The 27724-nt window shown below is 37.3% G+C and overlaps 1 protein-coding gene across 2 annotated transcripts in view; it reads right to left on the bottom strand.

Moving 5' to 3' along the window:
• Positions 1-11015: 11015 nt before the first annotated feature.
• NDNF (neuron derived neurotrophic factor) overlaps positions 11016-27724 on the bottom strand; it is a 41474-nt gene continuing 24765 nt past the window's right edge. For both annotated transcript variants that reach the window (XM_040474732.1, XM_040474722.1), the window contains 3 exons: positions 26298-26486; positions 17317-17441; positions 11016-15390 (listed from right to left, as the gene is read on the bottom strand). In XM_040474732.1, coding sequence (XP_040330666.1) covers positions 13997-15390; positions 17317-17441; positions 26298-26485 — 1707 coding nt within the window. In that variant the 5' untranslated portion in view covers position 26486 and the 3' untranslated portion in view covers positions 11016-13996. The remainder of the gene's footprint in view (positions 15391-17316; positions 17442-26297; positions 26487-27724) is intronic.

The following is a 27724-nucleotide window of genomic DNA, read 5'->3' as shown; positions in this document are numbered from 1 at the left end:
CCATACTTTACTGATATTCTCTTAGTTTTTACTTAATGTCCTTTTTCTTTTCCAGAATCCCATCCAGGATACCACATTATATTTAGTCATCACTCCTAAGGCTCCCCTTAGCTATGACACTTTCTCAGGTTTTTCTTGTTTTTGATGATCTTGACAGTTTTGAGGAGTACTGGTCAGGCATTTTGTAGAATGTCCCTCAGTTGGAATTTCTCTGATGATTTTCTCATGATTAGGTTGGGGCTATGGGTTTGGGGGACCTGGGAAGGCAATGGAAGATCATGTCAGAGTACTTGCTATCAAGATCACTTATCACTGTTGATGTCGGCCTTAATAACTTGAACCCAAAATTCATATATTGAAAACCTAATACTTAAGGTGATGGTATTAGGAGGTAGGGTCTTTGGGAGGTGATTAGCTTGTGAGGGCAGAGCCCACATGAATGGAATTAGTGTCCTTATAAAAGAGACCCGGAAGGCTATCTCATCACTTCTGCCACATAAGGACACACTGAGAAATTGGCAGTCTGCAACCCTTCATGGGGCCTTCACCAGAATCTGACCAGAATGGTGCCCTGATCTTGTGCTTTCAGCCTTCAAAACTGTGAGAATTAAATTTCTGTTTATAAGCTGCTTAGTATGGTATTTTGTTATAGTAGTCCACATAGACTAAGACAGAAACCAACATCTGGGTGTTAGCTGTGCTCATTGCTACTGGGGTAGCATTGCTTCTGGACCCTCTCAGCTGAAAGAGCATGGAAACATAAGCGTATATGTCAATCCATGTTATTAATTTACTTTATATAATATATGCTATATATTATATATGTTAATGTTAACATTAATTAATATAATATTAATAATTATATTAATAAGTATTAATATATTAATTATTAATATTATATAACTATATATAATTCAGTATATATTTTTCAGTATATATACTGAATATAATATATAAAATAGTATATATTAATATTAATATAATATTAATGATTATATTAATCATTATTAATATAACAGTAATAATTAATATTATATAATTATATATAATTCAGTATATATTTTTCAGTATATATATACTGAATATATATAATATATAAAATAGTATATATTATTATTTATATAATATTAATTATTATATTAATAATTATTAATATAATATTAATTATTAATTATTAAGTAACATTATATAATTACATATAATTCAGTATATATAAAATATATATAATTCAGTATATATTATATTAATATCCTATATAATATATAATGATATTAATTATTAACTATTATAATTAATTACTGATATTAATTATAATAGCATCTCCAACTCTGTTCCATTACCACATGAATCACTCTATCCTCCTCTTCTCCTGGCTTATTTGTAAACTCCCATTCTGACAGCAAGAAACCCATCTTTTTCCATCTGCCATACATTTAATCTAATTGTACAATTCCAGTATACATGCTTAACAGTATCAGAATTAACACTTACTCCACTGAGAAATAACTTTATCAACTGGACCACAGTGCTCATGTAGTTTCTTTTGCTTTTAGTCTTACACGTATTTTCAAAGGTACTTAGGTCAGAAACTTCCCCACCCCCATCCCCTACAGTGGGATTGTTTCATACATTTGTAATACAATTAGATTCTCTGGTCAAAATTTGTATTCCATTCTGGGATTCCCTGGCCTCTTAAATGATTTCTGAAAATTTGCATATGTTAAGGTATACTGTTAGAATATAACAAAATAAAAATAAATAAAGTGTTCGACTCATGTGATTTAAAAAACAGGATTAAAGCAAAGAAAGCAGAAGGAAAAAAGAAATAGAGTTAACATTAGAAATTCACATAACGTAAAAGCCAGAGGAGGTGGTTCAAGATGATGGCATAGGAAGATACTGAACTCACCTCCTCCCACAGGCACACCGAATCAATAGCTACATATGAAAGAATTCCCTGAAAAAGACCTGAAAACTAGTTGAACAGCTCCTTCACAACAAATGGTAAAAGACCCACATCAAGAGGTTAAGAGAGGCAGAGAAGCTGTCTTGCAAAAAACTCCACCCCAGTGCTGTGACCTGGAGTTTCTTCCTGAGGAGCAAGGGGTTTGTGCCTTACCTCAGGCACACAATCCTTGGGTCTTGCAATGGAGCGATGAGCCCCAAAATATCTGACTCTGAAAACCAATGGGAATTAAAGCCAACAGACCCAAAGAGAAACAGGGCTGTTGGAAGCTGAGATCCTTCTCAGAGCCAGGAGGAGGGGTGTGGGAGGGTGTAGGCAAAATTGGTGAAGGGGGTCAAGAGGTACAAACTTCCAGTTATACAATACATAAGTCATGGGGATGTAATATACCAAAAGGAATAATAAGAAAGAAAGAAAAAAATTAGAAGATTAATGACAGCAGAAGATGCTTTCTTTGAGAAACATAAACAATAGATAAGTTCTTGGGAAGCTTTTAAGAAAATAACAAGATACAAATAATTTGAGAAATAATAAAGAAAATAAAACTATATATAGAGAGAGAATAAAGACTATAACATAACACTATGAATAACTTTGGAGCAATGCATTTGAAAATGTAATGGCAAGTTATAAAGGAAAACATGAGTTAAATTTTGATTGAGGAGGAAATAGGAAAACTGAGTAGAATATGATCAGTAAATAAATAGAATAAGTAGTCATAAGGCTCCAAAGGATAATAGAACCAGATGGTTCCCAGGTGTGTTTTATCAAATATTTAAGAAACTAATAACCCTTAATATTATACAAATTGTTGCAGAGCTTAAAGAGAAAAGGAAAGCTCCCCAATTAATTTTGTGAGGCAAAGATAACTTTTGTAAGAAAAGCAGACAAAGGCAGTAGGAGAAAGAAAAATTAGAATGCATTCTCATTCTGGAACATGAGAGCATAAATCTAAGACAAACATTTTATGGTTATTATATTCTATACATGCTTTTTGTAAATAACTTTATATCCTCTGTGTATTTACATAAAATACATATAATTTTTTTTGTAAATACATATAAATCAGAACTTGTACAACAAACCAGATGTTGGCATAAACTGAGTATTTTATCTTACCCAAAATGCAGATGCAGTAATAATTTTTATTATATACTCTTTAAAAATACTTTTCAATTCTTAGTTTAGTCCACTATAGGTCCCTTGAGAGTAGTTTCATTTTACTTTTTTATGGTCGCTTTGTTTAATCAGAATTTGGAATGAGCATGAAATGGTAATATTAAAGCTATCTGCTCAAGCTCTTTTTTTGAGAAATGTGTGTTATCCTAAGTGAAGAGGTAACGGAGGCAAGCTCGAAGGACCAAAAATTGAGCTTATTTGAGAATAACAGAGGAATTGCAATTTGGGAAATGCAAAATGAAGCAAACTACAGGGAAGCCGTTGATGATCTGGCGTTGGGTGGGGGGTTGTCTTATGGGCAAGGAGTGCAAGAGCAGGAAGTCCAGCCAAGGTCCAGTCAGTAAGTTCATTGGCTTGAGGATGGGGAGAGATTCTTGTCAGATATTCACTGGCCCAGGAGATAAGCTTTGGTTTTCTAGAAGTCAGGCATTTATGGGAAATTGGTCTCTCACTTCTTATTTTCCTGAGGGCACATGTGAGAGGTTCTCCATTTCATATCCTCTGGTTCCATTTTAGATTGAGATCCTTTCACAGGTGTCTGTCTCTACATTTACCTCCCAGGTGATGGAGATACTAAGCCCTGAACCTGGGTCTTGGCTGTCTTTTGTCAGCCCCCTCCCTGAATGCTCCAAAGGCAGCACACCCTGGAGAAAGCCTTAAGGGGACTTGACTGTGTCGGTCTTTCCCCCCCCCCCCCCCCCCGCCCCAGGACAGAATTGTTTGGGAGTAATGGTAAAAATATAAGAGACTTTCCTTCCTCACTATTCTTTCCCAAACAGGAAACTGATTACAGCTCAAGACACATGCAGAATGGAGAGTCCTTTGAAAGGACTCCATTTCTTGCTCTTATTGGATTAAGTGAGTGTCTGTGTGTGTGTTGGGGGGGGTGTGGTAGGGGTTTGTGAGGTTGATAGTAAAAGAGAAATCGGGGGGTAACCTGCTTTTAGCCCAACCTCTATGTCACATGGGCTCATGGACAATTTCTATGTAGATGGTCAGCTTCACTTGCCAAATGTCAGCTTGATTAGTGTGGAACAGAAACACGGACCATCCCAAATGATGTTTAATAGAAATGTTAACATAAAAGTCTCTTAAACTGGGCTTTCGAATGTTTCCTTTGAACTTACATTTGACTATATTTGTTTGTTTCTTAGAATTCTGTGTGCATTAACCCCTAAGCAATGTTCCATATTGTGGGAGGGAATACTCCCACAAAGATACTGATGAAGTAGAAGATGAAGACAAGGTCTGACCATGTGTTGCTTGTGTTGAAGAGAAAATTATTCTGACATTTGTTAAAAGGGTAAGTCAGACTTTATTCAAGACTAATATTATAGGTCCAGAGACCACTGCAATGGGGTTTGCAATAGGGGAGAGAGATCATTTCGGATCCAGATGTAACAAAGAGAAGTAGGGATATACAGTCAAGTAGCAGGGTGGGGAAGGGGTCTGTTGATGGAAAATGACTATGGGAGTATGGTCATTCTGCTTAAACTGCCCTAACAGGATTCTGGCTGAAGGGAAGCCAGGATGAAAAGATATTATCTTTGGGGTGGTGAGGGATGAGAAGTTTGGTCAGATATTAAAACTTACCAGATATTCAGGGTGGGGGATTCTGTCTAAACTGAGCAGAATTCTTGCAAAAATTGGCCTACGCAGGAGACACCTGGGTGGCTCAGTCGGTTAAGCATCTGACTTCGGCTCAGGTTATGATCCTGCAGTTTGTGGGCTCAAGCCCCGCATCGGGCTCTGTGCTGACAGCTCAGAGCCTGGAGCTGCTTCAGATTCTATGTCTCCCTCTCTCTCTGCCCCTCCCCTTCTCATGCTCTGTCTCTCTCAAAAATAAACATAAAAAAAAAAAATTGGCCTATGCAGGACCTACCAGGACACTGGTTGTTTGTTTGTTTGTTTTTTTTTTTTGTCTTTGTTTTATTGTTTTGTTGTTGTTATTGTTGTTGTTGTTATTGTTTGGGTTTTTTTTGACACTGAAAGTCCAGGTTTTAACAGCTTAGATGACAAGCCTCTTGAGAGAGGTCCAAGAGAATATTTGTCACTGACTGGGAGAGAAAGTTCAAGTGCAACCACGAATGCAAGAGAGGTAGGTGCTGGTTCAGCACTGACTTTGAGGATGGAGGTCACCACCATGTGTTTATGCTGATACACACTTCGCACATCTGAGGAGAATGTCTGGGAAGAAGCGATGTTTTTTAAAAAAGAATGAGATCAAGCTGACACGGAAGGTGGGCCAAAATATCAAGTTCAGTAATACAAGCCAGTGATGAAACTAGTGTATTGAGTATAATTCCATATTTGATGAAAATGAGTGATTATAATAAATATTAGTTTGTGTACAGGGAAGTAAAAAGCATTGAAATGGGAACAGAATTGCTAAAAATAGTTTTCTTTGGAGACTGAAATTATAGTGAAGATTCAAGTTTCATGTTATGTGGTTTTTAATACCAAATGTTGCCTTAGCAATTAGGAGAAAATATTTTCAAAGTGGTGGGGAAGGAGGCCGAGGGGCAGAAGGGCACTCATCCCTCCTTAGCATTGTCTAAGAAAGAGCACTACTAAGGAAGCCACATCAACTAACTTACTAGCCCCAAAGGCAACACCTGAATCTCCCTCCTTCTCCATGCAGGGCACAAAGTTTACCCCACCTGGGATTCAGGCAATAGCTATGGGGGCTTTGTAAGTGCCAAATACATAGGAAGAATTTGTATGGGAACAAAGATATAAGAAGGTGAATCAGAAGAATATTAATAGCGGGGCACCTGGATGGCTTCGGCTCAGGTCATGGTCTCATGGTTCACGGGTTCGAGCCCTGCTCTGTGCTGACAGGTCAGAGTCTGGAGCTGCTTCGGATTCTGTGTCTCCCTCTCTCTCTGTCCTTCCTCTGCTTGCACTCTGTCTCTCTCTCTCTCTCAAAATAAATAAACATTAAAAAAGTTAAACAAAAGAATATTAATAGCAAGTACCTAATGTGAAACAAAGCAAGTCCTTTAAAAAAAATTTTTTTTTTAATGTTTATTTATTTTTGAGACAGGGAGAGACAGAGCATGAACGGGGGAGGGTCAGAGAGAGGGAGACACAGAATCCGAAACAGGCTTCAGGCTCTGAGCTGTCAGCACAGAGCCCGATGCGGGGCTTGAACTCACGGACTGTGAGATCATGACCTGACCCGAAGTCGGACGTCCAACCAACTGAGCCACCCAGGCGCCCCAGTCTTTTTTAGAATGAACACTAGTCACCATCCTTTAAAAGTAAGCTTGTTCCAATGGACTTCATGGAAACCAACAAGCAAGGGATAAGAGTCCTCCCTTCCAGCATTGGCTTATCTATAACCTTGGATTTGACACTGTGCTGTATCTTTTATTAGCCATATGACGTTGGGGAAGCAACCTAATTAACCTCTCTGATCTTTGGTTTGTTTCTTCATCAGTAAAGTGTGGAAAATAGTAGTCTCTACCTCATAAGACTGTTGTGTGAATTAATGCCATAATGCCTCAGCTCAGGGCTTTACATATAATGAAGTCCTAGTAAATATCTGCCGTTAAAAAAAAAAAAAAAAACTGGACAAAACTGAAACAAAACTAAAAACAACCACAGACAACTCTTTATATGCTAAAACACAAAGGCTTTAAATAAAGGTTTATTGGCATCATATTACAGACACATATTATATCATATGTGAGCATTACAGCAAATTCTATATAATAAGATATATGTATAAGGAAACCGCCAAGCAAGGTTGTTGTGGTGTAGTATAGGACACCATTAAAATGGAAACATTCCGCCCAGTAAGAGGAATTTAGCAATACTTTGTGAATTATTTCTCGTCTGTCTCTAGCTCTCCATATTTATCTGTGTCAAAGATAATTTGTTTACAAATGTCCAGGCCAAGCTTTAAGTGTATTTTAACTTTTCCCCATTTTTATCCATCTACTCTTACTGTATTTTATTCTGATGAAATTCTGGTTCACTAACTAATAAGCAGCAGAGCTCACTACCACACAAGTGGAAGGAGAAAGATGCATGAATTTGGAGCCAGATGTATCCACTTTGTATTCACTTTGTGACCTTGAGCACATTATGTAATTCCTTTGTTCTTTGGGTTACTTGTCTGTTCAGTGAGACTACAATAGTGTCTTCATCTCAGAGTTGTTAGGATTATATAACTGTATTTCATATGCCTGGCACTCAGCATGTGCTTAAAGGTTGTTAGTTTCCCTGCTTTTCCAAAAGGAATCTTAGAGATCATCACTTCTCATTTTACAAATGAGAAAGTTCGAGTCCACAGAAGTTAAAAAAAAAAAAATCTGCACACCCGAAGTCCCATTTCTAATGCACTCTTTCCACTGCAGTGCTTTCCCCTAGAGCTTTGTTTAACTTCAACAGAGAAGAGAAAACTCGGTGGAACCAAAAAGTATTCTTTTCCTCTTTTTAATATAGGTAAGTCACCCAGAGATTTTAAAAGTGGGAGTGAGTTTTATGAAAGGTAATAAGTCGTCTAAGAACTGTCTTAAATCCTCAGAAACATTAAAAACAGAAGTTCTGTTCTTCCAAGATTTCCATAGCAGAGCATAAGTATTCTGTATGCTTTGGCTCCAAAAACTCCAGAACTGAGTATTTATCTGCACATTTCAACTCAGGCCTCCCGGAATGCTTGCCCGTGCAATTGGCAAAGGAGCTGGCTTTCAGAATGTAGAGCAGTCAAGTTTGCTCAGCACACAGCTGTATTTGAAGCACAGTGCTCTGCCATCAGTCCACGGAACTTGCACAAAACACAAGCAATTTAAATGTAAATGCTGTGCTCTTACCCTGCTTTCGATATCTTTGTCATCTATTCCCATACCTGAAGATCACCATGGATAACTCAGGAGAAGCCGTTATCATGTACATGATGAAAACAGGCAAAAATTCAGCAACCTGTAATTTAGATCTTGGACTCTTTGAGAAAGAATGGCAAGCTTTATTCAGCAGGAGGGAGATATTCAACACTGCCATTTAAAAATAGCCAGCCAAAGAGTCTGCTGTTTCTTTAAAAGCTGTTCTTAAGACGGCATTTTACCGTAATAAAACTAATTGAATTTTACTTGGTTATTTATAAACAAATATATGTATACTTGTGCCTCTCACTTGTCTCCCTTGCCTCTTGTCTCAAGTAAAGTTCTTACTCCATCCAGAAAGAGCAGGACACAGTAAATGTGTCTAAGGCTACTTGTGGCTGCCGTGATACATGGACACTCGGTCTTTGGAAATGGGCCGTATTTGTGACGACACCAGCTGCTCTTAGAAATTGCTCATGTAGCAAACTCTATCTGTTGTTGTTACTATTACATGGTTAAGCCCAAATCTAGTTACTTTGCCATATGGATCTGCAGAGGAGCATGAAATGGGTCAAACACAGAGGCCTATGCAATGTTTCTGTGGCTCTTGAGGGTAAAGCTGCTTCTAAAAACTGCTGTTGTTCTGGTGGTGTGGAAAATTTTCCAGCCTCAATGGGAAAAGCAGTCATCACATTAATCTTACTTAATACCTCTCCGTTCAGTTTATAGGAAGAGATGAGACTGAACAGTCTAACCTCTAATGCTGCTGTGTATTAATGTACTTTATTCTATTTATCATAAACAATTTTTCTCAGAAGGAAAACCCTTTCAGGGTTATGATGTAGGATGGACATTTGGGGTTTTGTCAAACATATCATAAAACAACTGCTTATATTATTCTGTGCTGCCTTACTTACACAAGTTAGAAGGATTATACCAAGAGCAAACTACAGACAAGAAATACATTTGCTTATTTCCAAATTATGGCAACATTAATCTTGGCAAGTATTTATACAAGAAGAGAGAGACCCAAAACATTGTGAAATTGCTGCTTAAAACTCAGTTTCTGATGATAGTATCAGACTCAAAAACAAAGCAACATACTCATCACATCTCTTGCTGTAGGATGGCTCTTTTTTTTCCCAGACTGTTCTGTCTGGATCTCATCACCCACAATGAGAATTGGTCTGCTCTGACTTCTCTTTATTACACCTTTGTCTCAACTCAAATATTATTTCAAATTCTGAAGTCTTAGGACACATCCACATCCTGGGAGGGTGCTTGATGTGTCCTTGGCTCAAAGTCTTTAAATTTACCTTTCTGACAAGTTTCAAGAAAACCTGACGCTTTGCTGAAAGTTCTCTGTAGCATAATGGGATGGTGAATTACATTCCTCCTTATTTCTGTTTCTTAATGAGTCTTTTACTAGGACTCAGTGTCCCTCCTTGTACTACTTTCCTCCCCCTCTAACACTTGTGGGGTACCTGATGTCACCATATCTTTATTAGTATCTGAATAATGACAAAATGCCAACGTAACTATGCCTAAGGCCATGCACCCCTCAATCTCGGAGCCAATTATTTTTCTGTGATGGCAATCAATAGACTTCAATTTATTTTACACTTTAAAAAAATATTTTAAAAAATCTTTGAGGGGCACCTGGGTGGCTCAGTCCGTTAAGCGTCCAACTCTTGGTTTCGGCTCAGGTCATGATCTCACGGTTCATGGGTTTGAGCTCCAAGTCAGACTCTGCACTGACGGCATGGAGCCTGCTTGGGATTCTTTCTCCCTCTCTCTGCCCCTACCCTGCTTGCTCTTCCTCTCTCTGCTCCTCTCGCTCTTAAAAATAAACAAATAAACTTTTAAAAAGTATCTTCGAAAGAGGTGTGAGGGTAGATATGAAAAGCCATTCTAAGCAACGTTATCTCTGAACTCTGATTACTAAATTTCTCAAAGGCTGAGAAGGAGGAATGTGAATAAACAGAAGCGAAAATCTTATCCGAATAACATGCTCGACCATTCCTAGGAAGTGAGAATATCAATCAGTGGATAAAATGTTAATAGAGTGGATGGTGATCTAGATCAAATTTTCCAATACAATATTTCACATCAAACAGAATCCAAAACCTTAATAAGGTTAAGCTATAGTAGATATCTCACTGCCCTTATTCTCTCAGGCCTCTTAAGAAAGAAATTCGCTAAAACTATACTTTTCTCCACACTCCATTTCATCTCCCTGCCCTCCTCTCTCTCACTTTCCACCTTTCAAGCAACAGACAAGGCTCAAATCCCAAACCACTGCATATTTATCTGGCCAAAATTCTCTGGGGAAAACACAACGAGTGTGCCCTGATGCCTCCCAGGTCCTGTGGACAACCAAGAGCAGAGGACAGCTGAAGTCTGGCAGTGGTCACTTCTCTTAGTGCTGGTGACAACCCAAAGTCATGTTCCCAGACGATTTTGTCTCCATCACACCATATCAAAGTGGGGAAGGAAGTGGTTGGAGATGCTCCAAATGACCTTGTTTTTCAAGTTAGATGCTAGTTCTTGTTTTGTTTTGCTCTGAAACCAGCCAAGGAAGAGAGACAAAGAAATATACTCTGGATGAGCCACTGCATGCTTTCTGGAGTAAAGAAATGCTTACAATGAAATCCTAGAGTGAACATTTACTGGGAGGGCAGGAATCTGGGTTCTCATCTTAGTTGGGCTTCAATTTCCTCATCTATAAAATGAGTTAGTAGAAATAGATGATCTCTAAGAGGGGTTGGTAAAGTATTGGAAGAGATCCTGATTGGTTTGGGGTCCATCAAATCCACTGAGTTGTATATAAAACTGAGTGTGTATGTGTGTGTGTGTGTGTGTTTTCATTGAATACATCTAGACCTCTAATCTATTAAGAATCATTAAACTGATTTCAAACTGGAGAGTTCACCTAAGTGATTTTTTTTGATTGAATTCATTTCATTTGGCTTTTCAAGACACCAAAATCATGATCTTTTCAAATGTACTCTGAGTAATGAAAATAAGGAATGAATATATCCTTTCCAGCACATACCCTTTAATGCTTCACACTTAAAAATTTAAGCTAGACATTGATTACAAAATAATTTAACCAATAAAATCATCTGCTGTAATTTTTTTATAGATTCTGAATAGTTTTCGATTCAAAAAATACAGGGCTTATCATTACAATAGTTGATTAATGATCTTATAGCCTCAAGTTTGTATGTGCATGAAAACCTAAAATACTTCATGTCTCTGAAAATAACTAATTTTTTTTTCTTACAAGTTTGAAGTCAGTCATAGATTACACACATTCTTAAGAAAATCTGAAATGGCCTTTAAGAATAAGTTCCTTTTAAGTAATAAATAAGACAAAAAAATTATTTACTTTTGGAAAATGATCCACAAGTCACATTTCCCCCTCAAGAATTAGTGATTTACATTCTGGTAAATATTTTGGAATCTGGGCAATTCCACTCTCTGTTTCGACCGTGAGAATTTTATTTTTATTTCTCTGGTCTTTAATTTCTTCTGCACCTGAAAAATAAAGAGAGTGACCTTGAACTAAGTGTCCTCAAAGATTCTTCCCTCCTCAATGATACTATGGCTATCCTTGGGATTCTAAAAGCCCTGTTCTCAAAACAGCTATCCTGGAGTTTAAAGAAGATAAGGTGGTGCTTTTGTATTAGCTACTTTCTAGTTCTTTGTTAATTAAGAACAATTTTTTTCTTTCTTGTCTCCAGCTCACCTGAGTGCTGCTAAAATTCTAACACATTCGTAAATGAGATCTTTATTTTTAATAGGTTTTACCCTTTCTTTGTGACTGATAAAAGTTTCACAATGTGTATTTAATTTCCCTACAAGTTCTAAAAGGCAAATTTCACTGGGGCCATGAAAGAATTCTCAAATTTATCCAAACTATGTAGTAACCAGCATCACAGCTGGCTGAAAAGCAAAAACTTGGTTAAATTGAGTTGGCCCTGTTCCCAGGGGTTCCCAGGCATTAAGCAATATCTGAGAGTTAAGTCCATTGCCTTCAGAAGCTGCAATAACTCTTTGATCCACTGTGGCTCCATTTAGCACTTTGGTCTGTAATAACACATTAGTGAGTAATACGAGAAAGTTGGTTCTCCCTCCAAATGCACCACGTTTATAGCTTAGGATGTTAACATCTCTGGGATATTGTCAATTTTAAAGTTCTCCTTCCAGTCTGATAGGCTACCTGGCTTCGGTACGTGTTCTTTTTTTCTTTTTAAAAATTCTTTCAGGTGTCATTACTGTTTTATCTGGATGTGATCAATTTCCTTTTAATATCATAACCTAGAGGAGTGGGAGGATAGATTTTTAGCGGAAATATTTTATCCTAAGGTGATCAGAGCACCTTTCCTATTGGCCACCACTTATACTTATCTTAGCCAAAGCAATTCTGTGCTCCATAGGAATGCGACGGATGCATGCCCACTGTATGAAAGGTGGTGCCTGCATGTAGGGGACAGTGTAGAGGTTAAGAGATTATATCTGTTCCCACTTGTAGTTAGAGGAGCACCTTGCAATTTAAGACTCACAGAATTCTACAAAAGACAATGTCTTATAAAGAAGGTATCTTATAATGTCTCCTTATCTGAATCTGTCACCTCCTAATTTATAAATGGAAAAGAGGGGCAATGGGAGTTGCTAGATTTTCTTAAGGTTATGTGGCTTTGGTGATGACAGACTTTACACTCTCTGAATCCTGAGCTAATGTTCTCATGACATCTCATGTATAGTACTGTGGAGAATGAAACCATCTAAAGCGGCTCTTTGTGCAGTCTTTGCTAAACGGTTTCTGTTATTATTTGCCTATATTTTATCTTACACCTAAATTACTTTGTAAAAATTCGTGACAAATCAAAGTATCAGACTGTTAATGTTACAAAACAGTAGCTTCTGTCGTTTCCTCATTTCTAGCTCGAGTCCTAACTGGTGGTTGCTAGACTGCTTCAGGTAGAAATTAAAATAATTATTTTGCTAATATTCAAGAAGATGGAAAATACTTGCAATGTCCCAATTTTGTATTTAAAACAGATGCTTATGTTTAAAATAAATGAAATACATTTTAGGTCATTAAGAACGATTTGTTGAACACTTACCAAGCTACAGTGTTTGGCTTATCCTATTCTTTTAAAACAAGTCTGTTAGAGCTCCCTCAACCCTGCTGATACCTGGCTCCGGCTCCAATTCAGTGTCAAAATACAAATTGTAGCAACTCTCTCTAATGCCACAGAAACTTTAGAGAGATGCAACGTGCTTTCTTAACTGTTAAAAAAGGGTCAATTCTGGTGCCAAATTCTATAAAGACGCAGTTTTGTGAACAGAATAGAAATTGAATACACCATGGTAGCTGCTTGGGAAAATGAACAGTATATAATCTAATATCTTTAATTTTATGTACATGAATATAATGTATGTCAACTTTGTACATGAGATACATATAGTATTTAAACATTTTACTCAACAGATAAGAATTTACAATAGCAATATAACTGACTAGAGGGCTGTCCACTTAATAGATTAGATCTGTACTTTAACAGGAAAAGAATTTAATAGTTTACAATCATAGAAACACTGACATTTAAAACGACTTTATAAAATAATTTATATATATCCTAGCATTATAGAGAGGAATGATTTGCATTTTGTGGATGTGTGCAATGAATGGCATTATCTTAGATTTTTAGGTAATAAAATAATTTAGAAGCAGTTCATGCAGTGGTCAAAGCAAGAGATGGCAGTTCCTTCAAGATGTCCTCTATCTTTGACATCCACGGGCAGCAGACACACACTAGGTGCCATCGGGGCACACTAGAACAAGGCTCCTCAACAGTTACTCATATAAACATCCATGTACACAAGTTGATATCCTTCCTTCCCCAGTACCAGTCACAACTTCTCTCAGCTGTGGGAGTAGTCAGTTTATATTGAAAGTGATTTCGTGTCTCTCCTGCAGTTCTATGCAATAGTATCTCTCTCTGTGAGGTAACTAACAGAACTTCCTGGTTTTCACGACTTTACTCTGATACTTCACCGAGTGCCCCCCATGTCCTATGACATAAACATCCAGCAGGTAAGATTTTCCAGGCAGAAGTCCTTTAATTGTTTCTGTGGTCACTGCTTTCTGTAGGTTTTGACTGTGGAAATATTTACAGAGGACCTTTTCCGATTTCTTCCTTGTATCTGGTCCGAGGCATTGGTTTTGCTCTCTTTTCTTCTGGTCTTCATTGTAGTTATCATCCACTTCCTTTTTGTAGATGCAGAACTTGTTCCTCTCCTGAGTGCCCAGCCAAGCCACCGTGGCCGAAGAACAGGTGCGGAGCTTGTCGAAGGCTTTGATTCTTGTGTCTTCGGGAAGAGAGGGAAATGGCTGCTTACTTGGCCTTGTGGTCGCTAGTATTTTCAACATAGATGCTCCTTTCTTGTGTCCCTTCAGGCGAATGAGATACTTGGCTTTAGGTTTTCCTCTGAGCTGAAACTGCCGAATGCCTTCCACATTCTGCGACAGAAGAAGCTTCCCATCCCTTCTCACTTGGATCTGGATAGCGTCCAGACAAGAGTGAATGAAGAAAGTGACTTTTTGGTGTGAAGAGACCGGGGCAAACCGCAAAAACTTGGCTCCCTTCCGTTTGACAAATACGTCTGTCACTTTTCCATCTTTGAGCTCGACCGTCTTCTGTTTTGCCTCTTCCTTGGTCCTGGCGAAGGTGCCCACGTAAGCCGTACTCATGTTGCTGTTGCTGTTGGCCACGAAGACGTCAAAGTAATACTGCGTGTCGGGTTTCAGGTCTGAGACGGTGAAGATGTTCTTGTTTCCTATGCAGATTTTCTGAATGTCAACCTTGGGCCTCGAGTAGACATGCCGCCCCAGTTTGGGGGAAGGCTTGGTTAGGAAGCTGCGTTCTTTGCCCAAATTATCTGAAGGAAATCCAAAGTGGGCAAAGTCAAAGGGGCTGAAGTCCAGCCCGGGTTTTGGAGCCATCATAAAAGCATCATCTGCACTCAGTTTTGCTTCAACGGCACAGAGACTTTTGAAATTGTGCTCTTTGTTGATGACCACACAGTACTGAATGGGCTGTTTCAGCAGAGACGCTGTAGGGCTCGGTTTCCAGGCCAAGGTGACTGTGGTGCGTCCCAAGGACGTGACATCTACTCTTGGGTCGTAAGGTAATTCGGGGTAGGGCTGATCAGACTCTGGGGTTGTGGTGGCATAGACTTTGAAATGTGTGTCTTTCTCTGTTGAAAGAAGCTCCAACTGATACAAACCAGACGGAGAACTAGAAGATATAAAATACTCCACATCATTGCCTTTGTAGGAGAATAATTCTGTGCCTTCCTCATTAATGATCTGCTGCCTCTGTTCCTCCAGAGGCTCTGGGTCACCTAGAAGACACGAGAGAAATACAAGCTACATGTCAGGGTGTGTACTGTGGCTTGCTGACCTTAAATTGTGTTTTTAGACTCTTCTTTTTTCTCTGTTATAAAACTAATAATGTTCCCAGTAGATAATTGGGAAATAGAGAAAAAGAATAAGATAAAAAAATCATTAACTTTTTATCCTGAGACAGTCCTTTATTAATATTTTTTGATCCTGAGACAGTCCTTTACTAATATTTTCATTCATTTCCATCTATGCAATTGATTTATTTCATCTTTCTCTATAACCTAATAACATTTATTCTCATACATATATGTTCCCAGGCAAACCTTCATTTTTGAATCCAGTGTTTCTCAATGTTATTATTATATTAATATTATATCATAAAAATAATATTGTTGGTCAATTTTTGATCATTTAAAATTGTGCTCTTATATATATGTTAGGCTTTTCTGAATTTAAATTTAGGCTTGAGGATAGGCTCCAATTAGTGGAATTTTTAGGTCAAAGACTGTAAACGTTTTAGAGACTAATCCCTACTGTCAATCTGCTTATCAAAAGGATTCAACCTGATTGCATTTTGATGGCCAGCCATTTCACAGATTTTGCTCTTGTATCTAGGACTGGACAATCTCTCATTAAAATATAGAATATAAAGGACCAGCAGGGGTACCTAATTTTCAGTGTAGAGAACACATGCACAGAAATAATAGGAGGAAAGTATTGAAACTAAACTAATTTTTTCTTTTTATTGTTAACATCAGATATCACACGAATGCCAGATAAGCTGACAGGAATTGGTGAAGGACTGGGTTGCCAGGGTGGGAATGAACCTTGTTCAGCTTATTACTGCAGCTTGAGTGAGGTATGTAGACTTTCATATTCCCAAACCATGAGATTAACACAATCTCGTGTGGCTCTTTATTCTCTATCTCCTCTGCTGTACTTCCCATATTTGCCTAGTTACAACATCCTCTTATCACTGTGAGTGGAGCAGCCTGCTGGCATCCTTCGCCTGGCACCAGTCACCAAGCCTTCATCTTTAAGCTGTGATGCCTTCACCCCTTAAAAGGAGATCACACCAGGTTCGTATATGGACTCTTCTCATTTCCCTGTGTCTCGGTATTTGCTTTCCACCATCTGCATTTTCTTTAAATGCCTCACGCACACCTTATACTGACTGTCTTGTCATCCTGGACTTGCACTGGTGCTAAATGCCTTCTTGCTCCTCTTTTTGGTGCCATTCTTTATTCCCCAGATATCTTGGCTGCATATTGGAATCACAGAGGGAGGAATTTAAACAGTCCCAATGTCCAGTCCACACTCCAGGACAATTAAATCAGGACCTTTAAGGGTAGGATCCAGGCATCAATAGTTTTTATTTTATTTTTTTTAATTTTTTTCAACGTTTATTTATTTTTGGGACAGAGAGAGACAGAGCATGAACGGGGGAGGGGCAGAGAGAGAGGAAGACACAGAATCGGAAACAGGCTCCAGGCTCTGAGCCATCAGCCCAGAGCCCGACGCGGGGCTCGAACTCACGGACCGCGAGATCGTGACCTGGCTGAAGTCGGACGCTTAACCGACTGCGCCACCCAGGCGCCCCTAGGCATCAATAGTTTTTAAAGCCCCCAGTACTGATTCCAATGTTTGGTAAGATTGCAAACCACAGCTAGAGAGCCTAGTCCAAACCTCTCCATTTTTCCTCACGCGTTCAGTCTCCACGTCTGTCTCCCTTAGCCATTTAACTAAGATTGCCATCATTTGATGCCACCTTCCATTTCCCTCATCTCCATTGCAAAGTCTCCAGCTTCTTCACATATGCATTCATGCTGTTTTTTCTTTCTTCTTACTAACAGAAGGATGTATATTTCATAAGCCTTTTAGCTATCCATTCAGAGGTCTGGGGCCAGATTCATCCTGCTGCTTACCTGAGCCTTCCCCGCTTGCCTCTTCTGGCAGCTCTTGGAGACTCAGCTTCCACTCTAAAGGTGCATCGCAGGGAGTCACTGTGACTGATAGTGGAGTATTGTCTTCTTCAACCACAAAGAAATACCTATGGGGAAGTGGACCAGTTCAGACTGAGATCATTCATTCTAAGACTTACAATCAAGAGTCACTGGAAAAATCACTGGCTGCTTTAGTTTTCATTCGTTTAACAGATCTACCCTGACCCCTTATGTAACATATCACCTTCCTTCCCAAGAAGCTTTCTTTCACACTTCTTCATTTGCCTTCAAAGCAGCTATCACTACCTGACATATTATATTTCTTTGTTTACCTCTTTATTTTTCTATCTCCCCCAACTAGAATGAAAGCTACAAGAGGGCAAGGTTCATTGATGAAGACTGAGAGACTAAAATAATTCTTAATCAGTATTTGTTGAATGAATTGATGAATAAGCTTAGACTTTAGGCTTTTGGGGAAAAGTCCTTAATTGTTTGCAGAGTCTAAAACTTCCTCAGTGGGGGTGGGGGTGGGGTCTGCCTGCCTCATTGTCTTCTTGTCTTCTATGCTTAAACCACGTGGGATCCCCTAGTTTTCCAGGATCCACCCTATCTTAGAACTTCTGGGATGTTTCTCGTATGCCTGAAATACACCCCTTTGCCCTTACACATATTTAAGTGTCACAATATGCCTTTTCTGACTCCTCATTATGGATCAGGTTCTCTTATATACTCTCAGAGTGTCCTCCTGTACTTTTCAGTTGGGGCACTTATTGAAATTTGTGACTGTATATTTGTATTATTTGATTGTCAATTTCCCCACACAGGCCCATTTAAGGTTCATTTGCCATGCCATTGTATTCCCAGAATTTAGTACTGATGTCTGCACATAGTAGGTACCTGTTAAATATTTTTGAATGAATTAATTACTAAATTAATGAACAGAACCCAAGAAACCTAGCACTAACCCTATTGTTCCAGACCCAGGATACTTACACCTAGAGTCTATTCTGTTGAAAGATACAGAATCTGAATGGCATTAGAAGTACTTCATCCCCCCTCAAATATGAATTAAAAGAAGGAAGGTGGGGGTAGGGCAGTGGAGGACAAATAAAGTGAAGACTCTATAAAAGCAAAAACAACCTGTTCATGAAATAGTAAAGCTAGATGTCATCCTGAAAAAACAACCTGATGACTGAAATATTTACTGTGTGGAAAGTTATATGTACCATAAGCATCCTTCAAGACATATGTCAGGTGGCTGAGTTTTCAATTCAGTCTACTTTTTGGAGAATAGAATTTTCTTCCTTTGGCCAGGTTGCATGGCATGTGTTAACACTATACACACACTATGAACTCATCTATATTACAAAGAAAAGATACAACAAAACAATTTGGCATCACGTAAGTGAAAAAATGTTCAAAACGACTACGTTTTGATTTTTGTGAGGGTAGCAGCACTAGCTGTGGAAGCAGAAGTCAATGTCAGTTCATCCACTACCTTCTGTTCTCACTTCAAACAAGAAAGTAGCTTATTTCCCAAAGTAACTGTCTTAGTAACTTAAATACGGGCCATAGGCAACCAATGACAAATAAAACAATTCTTGCATTCCACAAGGTACTCATTATACATATAAAACAGCAGGGAGTCCCTCTAACTCAACATTTTCATATGGAAGTACTTATGATTTGGGATAAAAGATAATCTGAATAAACTTTAACAATTTGAGAAACATTTGTTGGCTACCATGCGCAGAGCACTTGTGGAAGAGAACAGCAATCAGGGAAAACAGGGCATGATCTATGTGCTCCAACTATTTACTGGCTGGTGAGGGAGACAGAAATGTAATGAATAACTAAGAAAGCATGGTCCCAAATTATAATGCCAAAACTGAGGGATAAACACTCCATGAACCATTTAGCCTTTGGAATTTATGTGTAAACCTAAGAATAATTAATGAAAAAAGCTATCCACTGCTGCTAAATTATATCTGGAATTTCATCTTTAGTTGTAATATCAACAATGTCTATGAATGCCTCCCATTGCATATTTCACACCTAGAAGTGATGTTTCTATTGTTGCTGCACCTCTCCACTTAGTGTAAGATAACATTTTATCCAAATAATAAAGCCCCCAATCTTTATTTGTGGGGGGTGGAAGGGGAAAGACAAGAAAGAATAAACAAATATATATTGGAGAGTAGAATTTTCTTCCTCTGGCCAGGCTGCATGGCATGTGTTAACAATATACACTATATGTATATATATATATATATATATATATATATATATATGTATATATATATATATAGTGTCATTTTTAAAGTTAAAATATTTATAACCATTGTATGAACCCAATCTGTTGATGGAGTAAAGGTAAATGAACAGTGATAGTTTTTTCTATAGTTTGGTTTAATATTTTAAGAATGTAATCATATTGTTCAAAGAAATATTATCCTTATAATAATATCCTTATATTTATTGAGATATAATTAAAATGCAATATATTAATTTTGGATGTACATAATAATGATTTGATACATGTATGTATTGTGAAATGACCATCACAGTAAGTCTACTTTACCCCTTTAACCATGTGAAGTTACATAACATGCAATACAATATTATTGACTGTAGTCACTATGCTGTACATTACAACCCTTCGGGTTTTTTGGCTACATACCTAGAAGTAGAATGCTGGATCATATGATAGTTCTATTTACAGATTTTTGAGGAACCTATATACTATTTTCCATAGTGGCTGCACCAATTTATATAGTCCCACCAAAAGTGCACAAGGATTCCCTTTTCTCCACATCCGTGCCAGTATTTGTTATTTCTTGTCTTTTTGACAATAGTCATTCTGAGAGGTGTAAGGAGATATCTTATTATGGTTTTGACTTGCATTTCCCTGATCATGAATGATGTTGAGCATCTTTCCCTGTACCTGTTGGCCATATGTATGCCTTCTTTGGAAAATGTCTATTCATATCCTTTGCCCATATTTTAATTAGGTTGGTTGTGTTTTTGTTGTTAAGTTGTATACACTCTTTATATTTTTTGGATTTTAAACCTTATTAGATACATGATTTGCAAATATCTTCTCCCATTCAGTAGGTTGCCTTTTTATTTTGTTAATGATTTCCTTCACTGTGCAGAAGCTTTTTAGTATGATGTAGTCTCACTTGCTTATTTTTGCTTTTGTTGCCCTAGCAGATCCAGGGGGAGGGGAGGAAACATTGCTATGACTAATATCAAGGAACTTACTCTTACTACCTATGTTTTCTTTCAGGAGTTTAGTGATCCAGTTTCACTCTTTAGCATGTGGCTGTCCAGTTTTCCCAACAACATTTACTAAACAACTGTCCTTTTTCCATTGTATATTCTTGGAAAATTGTATATTATTGGTAAATTAATTGACCATAAGTTCATGCTTTACTTCTGGGCCATCTATTCTGTTCTATCGATCTATGTATCAGTTTTTATGCCAATACCATACTGTCTTGATTACTATACCTTGGAGTATAGTAATATAGTTTGAAATCAGGAAACATAATACCTCCAGCTTTGTTCTTCTTTCTCAAGATTGGTTTGGTTTTCAGGATCTTTTTGGTTCCATACAAATTTTAGAATTATTTGTTCTACTTTTGTTAAAAATGCCATTGGAGTTTTGATAGGGATTGCATTGAATCTATAAATTGCCTTGGGTAGCATGGACATTTTGACAATATTAATTCTTAGAATTCATGAAAACAGAATATCTTCTTATTTATGTCTTCTTTAATTTCTTTCATCAATGTCAGTTTTCAGTGTACAGGTCTTTTACTTTCTTGGTTAAATTTTTTCCTAGGCATTTTAACCTTTTTGATGCAATTGTAAATGGGATTATTTTATTATTTTCTCTTTCTGGTAGTTCATTTTCAGCATGTAAAAACAAAACAGATTTTTGTATATTGATTTTGTATCCTGAAACTTTAATGAATTTATTTATTAGTTTCAACAGTTTTTTGGTGGAATCTTCAGGGTTTTCTATATATAAAAAATCGTACCTGCAAACAGTGACAGTTTTATTTCTTCCTTTCCAATTTGGACACCTTTTATATTGTTTTCTTCTTAATTGCTTGGGCTAGGACTCCCAATACTGTGTTAAACATAAGTGGCAAGAGTGGGCATCCCTGTCTTGTCTTTGATCTTAGAGGACAAACTTTCATCTTTTTACCATTGAGTGTGATGTTAGCTGTGGGCTTGTTATATATGGCTTTTATTATGTTGAGGTACATTCCCTCTATACCTGCTTTGTGGAGAGTTTTTATCATAAATAGATGTTGAATTTTATCAAATGCTTTTTCTGCATCTATTGAGATGATTTTTATCCTTCATTTGGTTAATGTGGTGTCACACTGATTGATTCATAGATGTTGAATCATCCTTGCATCCCTGGAATAAATCCCACTTGATCATGGTGTATGATATGTTTAATGTATTGTTAAATTTGGTTTCTTAATATTTTGTTGACGGTTTTTGCATCTATGTTTATTAGGGATATTGGCCTATAATTTTCTTTGATGTGTGTGTTGTCTTTATCTGGTTTCAGTATCACAGTAGTGTTGGACTCATAAAATGAATTTGGAACTGTTCCATCCTCTCCAATTTTTGAAATATTTTGAAAAGGATAAGTATTAGATCTTCTTTGAATGTTTGGTAGGATTCACCAATGAAGCTCTCTGGTCCTGGACTTCTATTTGTTGAGATGCTTTTGACTACTGATTCAATCTCCTTGCTAGTAATTCATCTATTCAGATTTTCTATTTCCTTATGATTCAGTCTTAAAGATTGTATGTTTTGGGGGATTTATCCAATTTTCCTAGATTGTCCAAATTGTTGGCATATAATTGTTCACAGTAGTCTCAAAGTAGGTCCTTTGTATTTCTTTGTTATCAAGTGTAACTTACTCTTTTTCATTTCTGATTTTATTTATTTGAGTCCACTCATTTTATCTTAGTGAGTGAAACTAAATAAAGGTTTATCGATTTTGTATCTTTTCAAAGAATAGCTCTTAGTTTCCTTGGTCTTTTCTATTGTCTCTTTAGTCTCTATTTCATTTGTTTCCACTCTGATGTTTATTATTTTCTTCCTTCTTCTAACTTTGGGCTTCATTTGTTCCTATTTTTCTAGTTCCTTTAGGTGTAAAATTAGACTATTTGAGATTTTTCTGATTTCTTGAGGTAGGCTGTATTGCTATGAACTTCCCTCTTATAACTGCTTTTGCTGCATCCCGTAAATTTTGGTATGTTACATTTCCATTTTCATTTGTTGCAAGGTATTTTTTGTTTTTTTTTTTCTGTTGACCTATTGGTTGTTCAGTCACATGTTTTGAAATTTCCATGTATTTGTGATTTTTTCCAGTTTTCTTTTTGTGGATTGATTTCTGGTTTCATACAATTATAGTCTAAAAAGATGTTTGATATAATTTCAATCTTCTTAAATTTACTGAGACTTTTTTTGTGGCCTAACATATAATCTATCCTGTGTACTTGAGAAGAATGTGTATTCTGCTGCTTATAGATGGAATGTTTTATATATACCCAGTATATCTATCTGGTCTATTGTGTCATTTATGGCCAATGTTTCCATATTGATTTTCTGTCTGGATGATGCATCCATTGATTAATATAGGGTACTAACTTTCCCTACTATAATTGTATTTTTGTCAGTTTCTCCCTTTGGTCTGTTATTTGTTTATATGTTTAGGTACTCCTATCTCTATTGGGTGTATAAATATTTACAAATGCTAAATCTTTATGCTGGATTGAACCCTGTACGTAATGCCCATCTTTGTCTTTCATTACAGTCTTTTGTTTTAAAGTTTATTTTGTCTGATATAAGCATATCTACCCCAGCTTTCTTTTGGTTTATATTTGTATGGAATTTCTTTTTCCATCCCTTTATTTTCACTCTGTGTGTGTCCTCATATCTAAAGTGAATCTCCTGTAAGGAGCATACAATATTTTAAAAAATCCATTCAGGCACTCTATTGTCTTTTGATTGGAGAACTTAGTCCATTTATGTTTAAATTTAGTCCATGTATGTTTAAAATAATTATAAGTAGGTGTGTATTCACTGCCATTTTGTTAATTGTTTTCTGACTGTTTTGCTCCTTTGGTCCTTTCTTCTTCCCTTGCTTTCTTCTCTTGTGGTTTGATGACTTGCTTTAGTGTTTAGATTCCATTTTCATTATCTTTTTTGTAATCTAGGTTTTTCTTTTGTGGTCATCATAAGACTTACAAATACGTATGTATATATATACCAGTCTATTTTAAGTTGATAACAAGTTAAGTATGAATACTTCTGAATCTACATTTTTTACTCCCCAGTCCCCAATTTATGCTTTTAATGTCACATTTTACATCATTTTATTGTGTGTGTACCTTAAGTAATTGCTGTAGTTTTAGTTATTTTTTACTTCTTTTGTCTTTTAGTCTTCATGTGGGGTTTCTAAGTGATTACTTCACTATATTTACCTTCACTAGGGAGACTTTTACTTTCATATGTTTTCTTAATACTAGTTAGTGCCTTTTCTTTCCATCTTAAAGAAGTCCCTTGAACATTTCTTATAAGGCTGGTTGAGTGGTAGTGAACTCCTTTAGTTTTTGCTTGTCTGGAAAACTCTTTATCTCTCTTCTTTTCTGAATGATAATCTTCCTGGTCTTGGAAGTTTTTGGCTTTCAGCACTTTGAATATATCATGTACTCCCTTCTGGCCTGCAATGTTTCTACTAAAAAAATCTGCCATTATCTTATGAGTATTCCCCTATTTGCAACAAGTTTTTCTCTTGCTTTTAACATTCTCTATTTATCTTTGACTTTTGACATTTTAAGGTAACATATCTTGGTGTGGATCTCTTCAGGTCCATCTTATTTTGAACTCTCTGGATTTTCTGGACATGGATGTGTGTTTTTTCTTCTCGGTTAGGGTAGTTTATAGCCATTATTTTTTCAAATAAGTTTTATGTTCCTTTCTCTCTTCTCTTTCTGGGACCTCTATTATGCAAATGTTGTTCTACTTAATGTCCTACAGGTTCCTTAAACTGTCTTTACTTTTTAAAATTATTTTTTCTTTTTACTGCTCTTTTGGGTGAGTTCCACTGCCCTATCTTCTGGGTTACTGATTTTTTCTTCTGCTTTATGTAGTCTGTTACTGACCCCTCTAGTGTGTTTTTCAGTTAGGTTATTGAGTTTTTCAGATCTAGGACTTGTGTTTGGTACTTTCTTATATTTTCTATCTCTTTGTTGAAATTTTCTGTGTTCACCTATTCTATTCCCAAGATTGGTGAGTGTCTTTATGACCACTACTTTGAACCCTTTTTCAGGTAAATAACTTATCTCTGTTTCATTAAGGTTCCCCCCACGCCTGCAGTTTCATCTTGTTCTTTCATTTGCAACATAGTCCTCTGTTCCCCCCCCCCCCATTTGCTTGACTCTGTTGGTTTCTATGCATTAGGTGAAAAAGCTGTCTCTCTCAGTTTTGAAGGATTGGTCACAGGGAGACTGGGGGTGTGTCAGTCTTAGTCTATGCAGTGCCATGGTGGTGGTAACCTGCTAATGACAGTCTCTCTGATTGTTTCAGTCCCATGGCGCTCAGAAATGTAACCATCCTGGTCAGGAATTCAAGGGGCCATCCCCTTTGTGACCCGTGCACCTGCTGGCTTTAGTCAGGGTGTGGTGCAGTGCCAGGCTGGGGCATGCCTGCCTGCCAGGTTTAGCAGGATGGAGCCATGGGAGGGCACAAATGTGGGCTAAGTGGTACTAGCAAGGTAGAAGGAGAGTGCAAAAATAGTATTTGCCAGCACCTCCATGCCTGGAAAGAGTTCTAAGAGACCCCTTTCCCTCTAGAAGACACTTTGAGATTAGCTAATGAATCTCCTTTGCACGTGGTCCAGGAACTTTTCAACTTACTGTGCTTTCACTGTGTCTTAGGGTGAGTAAATTTGTGCCTATGCCCTTTAAGAGTGGAGTCTTAGTTTCTTATAGCCTTTTGGGTCTCCTAGAAATAAGCCCTCGTGGTTTTCAAAGCCAGATGTTTTGGCTTGTCTCTCTGGTGCATGCAGATCCCAAGGTTGGGGTGCCTGATATGGGGCTCAAACCCCTTGCTCCTCAGGAATATGCTATATATTTGTCAGAGCCTTCCTCTTTGCGAGTTACCACACTAGGGTTGGGGTTTTTGGCAAGACCATTTCTCTGCTTCTCTTACCCATCTCTAAGTGGCCTTTTTATCCTTTGTGTGAAGGAACTCTTCAGCTAGTTTTCAGGTCTTCTTCAGAGAGAATTGTTCTACATGCAGCTATAGATTTGTTGTGTCAAAGGGAGAAAGTGAGTTCAGGGTCTTCCTATGCCCCTTTTTTGAACCTTATTTTAGATTAATTTCATCATAATCTTACAGAGTCCTTCTTAAAATTTTCCTGCTATCTTAAAGATAAGAAAATCATCATTCCAAAATGTAAGAACTACAAAGATTGTCCTCTCCATCCCCAGAGAGATCACAATCAGTAAGGATCAAAGAGACTCTACTTAATGATTAGAAGTTGCACTGTCATTTTCTTTTCTTAGAGAAAATAGGCAATGTTATTCAGAGGTTGATTGCAAGTTATCTAATCTAAGTCTAAAAAGTTACTTTCCTTTTTAGTATCATTCATGAGCTTATTATTTTTTTTTTAATTTTTTTTTCAACGTTTATTTATTTTTGGGACAGAGAGAGACAGAGCATGAACGGGCGAGGGGCAGAGAGAGAGGGAGACACAGAATCGGAAACAGGCTCCAGGCTCTGAGCCATCAGCCCAGAGCCTGACGCGGGGCTCGAACTCACGGACCACGAGATCGTGACCTGGCTGAAGTCGGACGCCCAACCGACTGCGCCACCCAGGCGCCCCTATGAGCTTATTGATAAAGAGAGTACTGCAGGGAGAATACCTTTTAGGTGTGTCTCTAAAGAGATAACTGCTAATTTCAGCTCCATCTGGAATTACTGATGAATCATGAAAAAATGCTTTGTCCCGGATCTGCATCTGAAAAAGTTCCTCATCTCGAGTGGGTAACTTCTGAGTCCTTGAGCTGAGTGGTAGTAGCAACCACAGCAGACACCAATGGAGAGGCACCATCCTGGGGCAAAAGAAATGATTGCTTACATTAGTTCTGTGGATAGACACTTGGGCACATTGCAAATGTTCTAAAGGGATAAGAATATTTTAGTTTTGACAGACAGAGCCAAATTATGCATTTTGGATATAACTTTCCTGTTGTTGTTTTTTTTTCCCCATACTATTTCATAGAGTTGATAACAAATTCACTAGGATTTATAAAAGATTTTGAAATAAAAGGACTCTTGATGCATTAACTTCCCTGGGTATCTAGAGAGAAAATCCCCACTTCAATATGGCCAGAAAAGCCAATGTGGTTATTGCAGAAATGTGTATACAAATGTCTCAATGACTGAACCATAACATAAATCACAGAGACCCACTGAGAGCCAGAAAATTACCATTGCACAATTATTTTTATTCTTTCTTGAAATTTGACTAAGATTATACATGTACAGTATTATTCTGATTCTCAAGATCATATTTTCATAAATCAGAGATTTTTAGAGATGATAAAGCTTAATTTTCTCATAGGTTAAGCAATTTGTCCAAAATAAAGGTTGTTATTTGCTGATGTCTAACTATCATTCATTACTAAACTCTTCAACAAAACATTAAAAAAAAAATATTTTACTGTAATAGAAATGGGCTTGGATTACCACTCTCAGGTTAAATGAGACCACTGAAAAGTTGTATCGTTGGTCATTTGCCTTAACCTCCCATAGAGTTATGTATTTACTACTCCAACAGAATATTTTCATGGAGTTACATTTTGGCATTCAAACTGTCTTTTATCAAAGATCCTCTAGGTAATTATGGATCACTCTCTACTGCACATTGCTATAGGAACATTGTCAAGGACACTATCTTCTACACGTCTCAGTGTCCCTAACAGGAAGTCTAAGGTAGGCAAGTTCTTTTCATGTCAAGTGCTGGTGAAAGCTTTGCTTCTGTTGAGGATTTGGTGCCTTTCTCTCTCACAGAAAGAACTCTGTAAGGAGTTGTTCTCCTTTATCTCTTTGACAACATACATCAGGGAATTCAAGCATGAGGGAAAGACAGTGTTTTTACACATAAGTGCTTCAAATAGTGAGAAAGTCGAATGGAAATATTTGCAATAATTTGAAATGAAATGAACACCAGTTTTATTTATAAAGAGTCATTCCTATAGCTACGAGATCACCTCTACTTAAACCATCCTTTGACTTTAACTTTATCTTCCTTGGAGTGCTATCAAAAATAGATTCATACAACCAAAAA

Source organism: Herpailurus yagouaroundi, unplaced genomic scaffold, assembly GCF_014898765.1.
Source record: "Herpailurus yagouaroundi ecotype Mexico unplaced genomic scaffold, PumYag 28, whole genome shotgun sequence".
Classification (NCBI taxonomy): Eukaryota; Metazoa; Chordata; class Mammalia; order Carnivora; family Felidae; genus Herpailurus; species Herpailurus yagouaroundi.
The sequence above is the reverse complement of the archived record's forward strand: the minus strand, read 5'-3'. Positions and strand labels throughout refer to the sequence as shown.